The sequence below is a fragment of the Capricornis sumatraensis genome, chromosome 12 (assembly GCF_032405125.1).
Source record: "Capricornis sumatraensis isolate serow.1 chromosome 12, serow.2, whole genome shotgun sequence".
Taxonomy (NCBI): domain Eukaryota; kingdom Metazoa; phylum Chordata; class Mammalia; order Artiodactyla; family Bovidae; genus Capricornis; species Capricornis sumatraensis.
Window position 1 is genome coordinate 64,845,479 of NC_091080.1, and position 10,787 is coordinate 64,856,265.

General features: G+C 45.5%; 1 protein-coding gene across 1 annotated transcript; it reads right to left on the reverse strand.

Moving 5' to 3' along the window:
- Positions 1-5,064: 5,064 nt before the first annotated feature.
- On the reverse strand, positions 5,065-9,963 carry SPRY2 (sprouty RTK signaling antagonist 2). Its single transcript, XM_068984489.1, has 2 exons — positions 9,728-9,963; positions 5,065-6,801 (listed from the first exon to the last, which is right to left on the reverse strand). Exon 2 carries the CDS (start codon positions 6,748-6,750, stop codon positions 5,803-5,805), a length of 948 nt encoding a protein of 315 aa, XP_068840590.1. The 5' UTR covers positions 6,751-6,801; positions 9,728-9,963; the 3' UTR covers positions 5,065-5,802.
- Between the last annotated feature and the right edge of the window lie 824 nt (positions 9,964-10,787).

The window sequence follows — 10,787 nt, forward strand, 5'->3', positions numbered from 1 at the left end:
CGACTTGGGTGCCAAAGGTGTTCATCTGGGCTTTGAGAGCCATGTGCACGTGTGTGTGCTCAGTCATGCCTGACTCTCTGTGACCCATTGGACTGTGGTCTGCCAGCTTCCTCTGTCCACGGAATTTTCCAGGCAAGAATACTGGAGTGGGTTGTCATTTCTTCCTTCAGGGCATCTTCCCGACCCACGGATCAAACCCATACCATTGAGTCACCTAGGAAGCTCTGTGAATCTGCAAAGCCAGGCCTCTGACATTATGTTTTGGCAAGGGTGGAATTACTCCAAAGCTCAACTACTTCCTTTCACACTATCATGAACACCCTTTTTCTTCTCAGCTTGATTATCCCCAATTAGTTCTTCATGAGTATTCATTTTTCTAGGTACAGAAGCATGCTCAAATTATAGGTTAATAAGAGGTAAATTCTAACAAAAACTGGAAAAGCAAGAATAAATAGATCTTTCCAACTTATGTCTTAGCTACATATCTTAAAAATGTATTTTTAGAGAAAAGTTTTAATGAATCATGAAATTAAGAATAAACATAGCAAATTATAGGTGTCCAAGTATTAACCAAACATCTCTACATTTCACTTAGAATTTAAGATATAAGCATGGTGAACATAGTTTTATTTAATGAATAAAGAGAGTCCTACTGCATCTCCCTGAGCAAAAAACTCCATGGCTATTTAAATGAGTCAGGTGACTCAATGGTAAAGAATCCGCCTGCCACTGCAAGAGACACTGGAGGTCCAGGTTTGATCCCTGGGTGAGGAATATCCCTTGGAGAAGGAAATGGCAACCTGCTCCAGTATTCTTGCCTGGGAAATCCCACAGACAGAGGAGCCTGGCAGGTTATAGTCTATGGGGTGGCAAAGAGTTGGATATGATTATATCTATAGATATCTAAGTCACTTCAGTCGTGTCCAACTCTGTGCGACCCCATAGACGGCAGCCCACCAGGCTCCCCCATCCCTGGGATTCTCCAGGCAAGAACACTGAAGTGGGTTACCATTTCCTTCTCCAATGCATGAAAGTGAAAAGTGAAAGTGAAGTTGTTCAGTTGTGTCTGACCCTTAGCGACCCCATGGACTGCAGCCTACCAGGCTCCTCTGTCCATGGGATTTTCCAGGCAAGAGTACTAGTGAGCACATATACACAACCATTGCAAAGCCCTGGAGACCAAACCCACCACAGAGAACACATCAGTGCTTTACCTGTCTCCTGTGTCTCACGGCACCTTGCTTGCGCCTTTGCTGTGAAAAGTCCTGTCTTGCATCGGTCATTAACCCTTGCCTTTTATACTTCAACAACTAGCCCTGTGATGGGTAAGGAGTAGGCATTCAAAAATAAAAAGTGTTAAACTGAAATGCATAACTATTGATATTTTCAGGCTCAAATTCCATTTCAGGGTTAGGGGTGTGTGGTCCCTGTATTAAGCTAAAATTTTATTTCTTCTCTGTGTATTAGGACTGTTTTGAGAAATAAACTCCTTTGAAGTATGCTGAACCTTTATATGCTCATGCAGCCAAGCCAGAGGCCAAGCCAACAGGCTTCATTCTAATTTCCTTTAATAGTTCAAAAAATATTAGTTACCAACTAAGACTGGCTTTGAAAAATTCTTTAGGTTGATAAACAGGTACTTTTAAATAAAAATGTGAGGTACTTCCCTTACGGTCCAGGGAATCTGCCTTCCAATGCAGGGGACTCAGGTTTGATACCTGGTTGGGAAACTAAGATCCCATATGCCTCTTGATATAGCCAAAAAGTAAAAAAAAGAAAAACATGGAAACATTTGAATAGTCAAGTGTTTTTTTCTCATTTGCTATGCATCTATATTTTTTAATAGTCTCTCTATATAGAATATAATGTATATTATATAACATGTATTATATTCTAGATACATTTCTCCCTTTGTTTTGACTGTAAATTAAACGAGTATCTTTAATTTTGACCAGAGGTATACTACTGTAAGTAAAATGCACATTGTCTTTCATTATTCACATAGTTGTCTCTCACTGTATAAGGCAGATAGAGGCATGAATGATATCCAAATGAAACCCAAACTACAGTCTGGCAGCTTTATCTTCCCATGAGTGGCCAAACCAGTGGTTAAGTAATCCAGATATAAAGCTTCATTCTGACGATCAGTTCAGCGAAATCAGACAGGCCTTATTTTAAAATTCTGCTCTAGTCTTCAGTCAATGGAGACACACCCTTGGTATCTCAGAGAAATGAAGCAATTGGCCTAAAGTGGAAATTAACATCACTTGTGTCTTAAATACTAAAAACCAAAGAATGGATACTGATACACTATTGATGTAACTAGTTAATGCCTATTTTTATTTCCCTTTACAAAAATAGTGTGAACTATTGTGCACAAGATGACTAACAATGTTTTTGATCTACACTGTTTAGCCCATTTTGAAAGCTGAGACTTTGGCACATACATCCTGGTCTTTCTGCACATTTAAGAGAGGAGGGTAAATGGCCAATTTGGGATGTTACTACAAGTGAAACTCAAAACCCATAAACCTTTGAAAGTTCTGACATGCATGTTCAAAAGCGTCAAACCCATCAACTGTCTATCCAGCATCTTGCTGCACCGGGGAGTGAACTCATTTATCTGACATCATCACTATCTTACATAACCTGGAGGCGAGTAGTCCCTGAGACAAAGGTGTATTGGAGAAAGAATTTATGCAAAAAGTTTGGTTGGGAGTACCTGCACTTGGTTTTGGCTTTCTTCTTTCACAGACAATGCCCAGAGCATGTTCTGACAAGGAGAGCTCTGGCAGGGACTTAAAATCTCCACACACATAAATGACTGTTTTCAGTAACAGCAATCAATTTGTCATCCTTAAATGAATTTCAATAGTTTCTAAGAAAATAAAAGGCAAGAAACCAGAATATCTAGAGAAGATATTCCTAAATGCTAAGCAATCAACTAATGCTTACTGTATCATTGTACTTTTAACCTATCACAATATCCAAATAATAACCACTGCCTTATCGACTGGTATTTATAAGAATTTTCATGAATTTGAGGTGATGATTCCTCCACCTTAGTGAGATGACCTGGAACACTGGAAAACTTTTAACACACTGAAAAGTGAACACATCCGCTGTTTTCAATCTGTTTAGATATTCATTTAATATTTCAGTTTTTATATTCTGAAAATGAATTCTCTATTGGTTTACAGACAAACTCAACATTTAATAGATTAGTTGGAAGCTTCTTGAGGAATCCAGTTTTCCTTATTTATCTTTAAATAATTTTTATCAGGACTTTATATATACTTATGCCAAGTTCTCTTCAAGTTTCAGCTGGTTTATTACCACGTTCCACATTCAAACTAGTGAATTATGGTTTACAACGGACTCTATTGAAAAAACAAAAAAAGATAAATTAGCAATTTCTAGTTCAGTAGTTCTCAAACTATAATCACTAGTGGAATGATTAAAAATGCAAATCCCTAAGCAACAGGATAAGAATCTGATTCAATAATCATGGAAAGAGGTCCTTAATCTATATCTTCAATAAACACCCAATGGCATCTGATAAATTTATCTAGATTAGACTTTGAAAGCTGCTCATGTGTTAAAAAGAAAAAAAAAGGAACTCTCAGAATTTCTATACCAAAATAGTTTTATCAGTGCATATGGCAGTATCTGATGAACAGTCAGAAACTGGTTAATCAAAATTTTTGTGCTTTATAAATCCTGAAAAACTATACAGTGAATTAGAAACTCTGCCCTATTTTTTCCCTAATATTCTAATTCTGAGACCATCAGGATTAGACCTTAAGAGTATTAGAATTGCAACACTCAGTATTCCAAAGTTGAAACCAAAGAGTAAATAATTTCTGAATTAATTTAGCTTTGTGTTTTTTGAAAAGCATAGAAGGCACCAAAGGTGCCCTTTTATGGCAAGACATTATAGCAATGTCTTGGTTTAGGAGGCTATATAGTTCCTTGAAAGCCAATTTCAAAAAACAAAACAGAAGACAGCCTGTACTAAGACTTCTTAACTAATACCTTAGAACAGGAAACGAGAGATTAAACAATAATGACAGGTAAATCATTTCCTAGACTTCCGGTGATTCTTGGCAGCAAAATGTTGTGCTTTTGGAAAAAAAAATAATCAGCCATGCAGTGACTAATCAAGTGACTTATTACAAATAAGAAAACGCAGTATTTGTCAAGATGGGCTTGTAAGAGCTTGTTGTATGCTTGCTTCCAAAAGATAACTACAAACACTGGCTTTTTTTTTTTTTTTTTTTGCCATACTGCAGTGTAAAATTTAACAATTTCCTGGATAATCTGATTAAACAACTAAGATAGGGCCTCTCAAGTTGGCCTCTCAAACAGCTAAGTTGGGGCTGCTTGGGTCTGAATTATTAGGCCAATATAGGATAAAATTCCTTGATACCCAGTACCTGAATCAAAACAAGTTATATTTTCCATGTCTTTTTCTTGTATCATGGTGATAAGACTAACAGTCTAAAACCAGAGACTAGGGAAAACAAGGCCAGTTAAGTCAAGAAAACATTTTGCCTCAATTATAAGCATTGATCTGTGTATACTGCATGCCTGACACATAGAGACTGGTCAATAAATGTTGAACCAAATTCATTTCTCTTGTCTTAAATCAGCCTTGACATTCATTCTTAATAACTTTATATAAAAAAAAAGTCTAATGGTTCATCTTTTAGGTAAGTCTCCTGAATGAATTACTTAAGATTTTTTTTAAACCTGCAAAGCAAAGGCTAGTCTGCAAATCAGCAAAACAACAACAGCCAAAATGAGCCCTCCTATGATTAATACTAAGTGAGTCAAGTGCTCAATTATTTCTCTCCTGATTGCTAGAATTACCCCTGAAAATCACCAAATCTCCACTTCACTGAAATGCTATTTCTAAAATGGTTTCTTTTTCACTTCAAAAAAAAAGAAAAAAAAAAAAGAAAATGTAAAGTAAGACAATACAGCTCAGTTTAATTTCAAACGTTAATATATTTTCTATTTTATATTGAACATATGCATCTGTAACCCCTCATTGGCAGCAACTATCACATCCTCATAAAAGGGGCAAAATCTGTAAGATGCCTCTTAAAATAAATATTCTTCTTTATAAAATAATAAAACTTCAAATAAATATTCTTTACACTAAACAATATGTTGAAAAAAATTAGAAAATAAAGGTTGAATTTTACTGTAACTGTACAATATACATGAAGTCCAAAGGGAAATCAGAGTCTTACAATAAAGGCTTTCTGTAAGGCAAAATACAATCTAAAAACATACTGATTGATTCACATTCTTCCGAATGTACAACATATTAGTATAATATTTTGTGAATGTGCCGTATAGTACGGCACAACTTGTTTTTCACAGTTGCAAATATTATTGTATATACAAAAATATAGCACATTATCTCTGGAGAAAACAATGGGGGTGGGGGAAGGGAGAGGGGAATCTGCTAATTTACAAATTTTGCAAGTACTATTCACAAACAAAAACTTCACCTAGAGTGTCTATTGCTTTAGCTTATGCAACATGTAGGTCACCAAGGTCTGTATTCCACACTCTGAGCTCCACTAGCTGAGTTCTAACAAGCATATCAATTAAAATGGCACATGGATGAAAAAGCATTTCACTGCAAACAGCACAGGATATCCCAACCCTCTATCAACAGTGCCAAGATTCTAGCTGTTTAGTTGGTTGCATATGTGTATAAAAAAAAAAAAAAAAAGGAGGGGCAGAGGGAAATAATCCTTATGACTGCAATCTTCCTGATTCATGATGCTATGTTGGTTTTTCAAAGTTCCTGGGTGGGACAGTGGGAACTTTGCAGCAAACTGTGTTTGAATTTTTACAACGGCATCCGGGCCTGTTCACCCGGTCATAACACCCCTGGCACAATTTAAGGCAACCCTTGGCTGGCAGGTAACACCACAAGCAAGGCAGAAAGAGGGACATGACGCCCATGGCTGACCAACGTGTACAACAGTGTGACTGGCTACAAGAGCACGGGTTGTCCGCACAGTTGTCCTCATCGTCGTTGGAACAGTGATAGAAGAGACCCTTCACACAGCACACGCAGGTCCCGTAGTCGATCACATTCTGGGCCGAGCAAAGGCACTGCTTGTCGCAGATCCAGTCTGACGGCAGAGGCCTCGGGTAGGTGCACTCCTTGCACTTGCACTTGCCACAGTCCTCACACTTGTAGGCGTGCAGCCCTACATCTTCCTTGCTCAGTGGCTTCAGCTCACCTGGCTTGAGCTCCGATTTGGGCTGCACTCGGATGATCCTGTCTGCCAGAGGCCCCGAGGAGAAGGAGGATCCTAGGAGCCTCTGTTCGGAGGAACTGCTGCTAGTACTTGTCCTCGTGCTGCTGCGAGAGCCCGAGCTGACTGTGCTGATGGACCGGGCCAGAGGGGCCCTGGCTGAAGGGTGGGCCGGTGGGTGCTGGGGCCGGGCGGGCTGGCGGGGCTCCGGCAGCCCGTGGAGTCTTTCGTGTTTGTGCTGGGTCATGGGGCGAGGAGCAGGCTTGAGCCCAGCTCTGGGGAGCACAGTGGGCCCCTCCGTGTACTCATTCGTGTTCCGGATGGCCCTGATCTGATCCAGAGACAGCACGTGTACCTGCTGGGGGAGGGCGTCCCTGGGGTCGGGCTCCCCACGCTGCCGGCCACTGTCACGGGGTGCCTGCAGCAACGGCTGCGACCCGCTGCCACTCTGAGCTCTGGCCTCCATCAGGTCTGGGAAGTGTAGTCACTCCAGCAGGCTTAGAACACATCTGAATTCCTGCGGAAACCAAGAGGAAGGAGACGGTTTACACTCCAGAATACTACCCACTCTCCACCCACCTGCCTTAACTCTTCACTCCCCACGTCCCCTGGAGAAACAGACTTTGAAAATGGAGTGGCTGTGGAACGTATTCGGACAGCCGCCTTATCCACACCTGTACCCAAAAGTAAAAATTACAGCTAGGTATCCACTGTTCTTTAATCCTGTGAAGTGTAGTGACACCAAACTGATCTTTGCTTCAATCACGAGTAAGGATTCCTTACTCCTATAAGCACAAACAAAATCTGCAAGGTTCAAGTTCCCTGTAAAAACTGCAGGAAAGTACTCTTGGAACATAACATTCATACTGACATTTTCAAAAGCTGAATGAATACCTTTTCAAATTGTGAAATAGGTTTCAACTTATCATGGTCATTTTTGCCTGGAACGTCAATAGATATAGCCTAGAAATTCTTGGTTCCTACTTAACATCTGCCTTTACATTAAACAGCTTGAACTATTCTGTGACTTTACAAAATCTCATAGGATGAAATGACATGCAAAAAAAAAGGGTAAATACTTCTCTTCCCCAGGAATATACACTTTATACAACAATCATGCATTATCATTAACTATATAGTCGCACGAAGTTATAGAATTGAAAACACATCAATTTAAATCCTGTTAGGTGCCAGGAATACAATAGAGCAAACTTACACCTCGAGCAACAAAAAGACAGGAACTTATTTTCAACTTCCCAATAACTTGAGAATCACGTATTTTACAACCTGAAAGCCTCCGAGAACACCTTAAATTCTGCAGCTAAAAGACCCGTTTTCCCTGTTTTAGAAATCAATCATGTCAAAATGTTAACTGCTTTTGCCCATTTCCCAAAACCTAATAATTGAAAACATACATTGATTGGTGATAACAGGAAGTGATTTAAAAACTCAAGGGTCACATCGCAAATCTATCAAGCCTGACAAGTAACCGCTTAAATTGCCATCCCTCTGTTAAATTTCAAAACGACCATCCTCTTTGTCAACCCAGTCTACAATGACCAAAAACGCGCAAAACTGGACCTTCATCCAGTCTGACTTTTTAGAAAACAGACACAGGCAGGTGACACACGCCTTCCAATTCGGAAAAAGGCAGAGCTGGAAACCGGATCTCAGCTCCAACAGAAAGGCAGACTAGACAGCGCTGTTCTTAGTTTATCGGCTCTATCTGCGCCCCAACGCCGTCCCCAGCAGGTGGGACTCAGTCAGAGCCCCGAGGGACTTTTCTCCGGGAGGACAGACGCAGCCCAGCGGCCAAGCTTGCCCCCTGCGCACAAACCCGGGACGGACAGACAGGCGGGGCCGGGGAGGGGGCGGGGGCGCGGGCGTCTAGTAAAGAAACATGCCCTGGAAAGCTGGAGGAACCCCTCCCTGCCTTCTCAGATAGAAATCTCTCCCACCCCAGAGAACTGACTCCCAGCTCCAAGAGGGAGCCGGTCCACCCTCAGGCGGAGGTCACACAGCCCATCGTAGGACGTTCCGGCCAAGGGCCTCGAATGCAGGGCACTGGTTTCCAGCCCCGACTCCGCGAGGAAGAAAGTCCTGCCTGAGACACAGAGCCGGGTCATCTAACCCTGGCACACTCGGCGACGCCACCCTGCCCTAACCTGAGGGGCAATGCCTGCAATGTGCACGCGCCTATATATTAAAAACATACATCTGTATGCAGGTATGTATTCAAGTCACAGAAAAATTGCTTTAAAAATTAAGAACAATTTCCAGCGCCCTACGCTGAACATGCAAGACCCAGGTCCCTAAGCTGGACACTTGCCGCTATGCTTGCAGTGCAAAGTAGCATCTTGTGGGGGTAAGGAGGTTTGCTAAAGTGATTTCCGCTGATCCCTCTTCCCCTTCGCAGCACCACCCCACCCCCGCCCCATGTTCCCTCGTCACCCCACCCGCCCCCGCTTTGAAACCCCCCATTAAGAACTGTGTGTGATCAGACTAAGGATGAGGGAGAAAGGACTTCTGCACAAGGGTGGGGCAAACCGACACAGAAACCGCTTTGTAAAAACGCACAAGGTTCCGAATTTAAAAAACAGCAGCAACCACACAAAAAAAGTGGATTAGTCCATCAAAGTAAAGGAAAAAAAAAACCAAAACCTAGTCTCTTTTGCCACCTATTTTCAGGTAATGGAAAACGATCGCGACCGCTTGATGACTTTCTTCCTGTGCTGGGTCAGCCCAGTCGTCCAAAAAAAAAAAAAAAAAAGCGTGACCCAGGCCGACCGCGGCGAACGGAAAAGAGAGAAAGCTGCACTTCCGAACCGCAGAGACGCGGCGCCAGGCAGGGCGACGCTCCCACCCTCTGCGTGCTCGCCGCAGTCCACGCCGAGCTGAGTCGTGGGCGCCCTCCACTCGCCACCCTGTCCTCTTTTTTTCCACCCGCGAGGCAGCGACCCGCACCCCTTCACTACCCCGGCGCCCCTGCTTCGGGACTGCCTCTCCCGGGACCTGCCTTCCCCGGAGAGAACAGGTTCGAAGTGCGGGCGCCTTCAGCGGCGCCCTGGAAAACACAAAGTGCTTCCCTCCCTCTCCCGCTCTCAGCGCCCAGTTCGCAGCCAGTGCGCCGCCGTGAGCTGGCCGCCACCCCGAGACCCCCAGCGCGGGCGCGCTGGGTCGTGGGGCCGGGGACACGGCACCTAGCGCGCGCTGCAATCTCCCCCCCCCCCCCCGCCAGCCCCTGCCGCCGAGGCAGGCCGAGGCCGGGGCGAGGCTGATCCGCGGGCAACTCCCGGGCTCCCCACGGAAAACTTGCGGGGTGAGAGAAAGGGAGGCCCGAGGAGAGACGGACCCACTGCCGGTCCGGCTGCACCTACTCCATGTTGCCCACAACGCGCCGGCCACGGCGCCAGGAGGGGACGAGCCGGCCAAACGCGCCTCACCGTGATCGCGGCTTTGCACAAACCCCTCTCCGTTGGATTCTCTTCTTTCCGCGATGTGCAAATAAATCCAGCCCTGATGCAAACTTTTTGCCTCTCCTTCCTTCCAAACTCTGCTTTAGTCTAACTTCTGAGCGATTGGCTGGACGAGAAAAGGAGAGGAGAAAAAATCCGGAGCCAAGTCCTAGCCGAAGAACACTCTGGAGTTCGGGGCTGGAGGCGACCCCGCTTCTAAAAGCGCACGCGGAGTATTTCCTTTTTTTTTTTTTTTTTTTTCCCCTTTTTTCTCAATGAACTGGAGGCCGAAGCGCCAACGGCGAGTCTCCTCTCCCGGCAGATGAGCGAATGAGAAAAGAAAACGGCCTTCGCGAGGACCTAAAAGCCAGATGGCTAAGTCGTGCGGCCGCGGCCGCGTCCGAGCGGAGGCGGCGCGGGGGCGCGCGGGGCGGCGGGACTGGCCGAGCCGGGCCGGGCGGGCGCGGGGGCCTGGGCGCTGCGCGCTCCGCCGGCCCCTCTCCTCCGCTCGCGCTGCTGAGCGCAGCTCTCGGCGGTGCAGACTGGGCGTTGTGGAGGCGCGGCGGCGAGGCCGAGGCGGGGGCGGTGGGTGCGAAAGAGGAGGAGGAGAAGGAGGAGGAGGGTCTGGGGCCCGGCCGGGGGGGGCTCGCCGTTGGCCTGCGCCCTCGCCTTTCCGGAGGAGGCAGGGAGCTCTGCGGCGGCCGCGGCAGCAGTAAATGGCGTCATGTGGATCCGAGGCGGAACAGAGCAGTTGTTGTCCCAGAGGATATATCGCATCCGGTCCCAGCTCATTGGCTCCGCGGGGCTACATTCACTCACACTCCAGCGCCCGCCAGCGCTCCGAGCCGCAGGAGGCATTCAAAAGGGCAACCGCGCCGCCCCGCGCGTACCCGGGCCGGTCCTGCCGCCCGGGCCGCCGTCACGCGCGGTGCCCGCGGGGCCGGGCTGGGCACGGCGGGGTCAGTTGATCTAGTTTCAAGGAAACACTGACCTTAAAGTTTTCCCCAGAGGCTAGGAGGACGAACCTTGAGCTCGGCGGATTTGGGGA

Excerpts from the sequence above, each read along its gene's own strand:
- SPRY2 (XM_068984489.1), bottom strand. The coding sequence starts at position 6,750 with ATGGAGGCCAGAGCTCAGAGTGGCAGCGGGTCGCAGCCGTTGCTGCAG.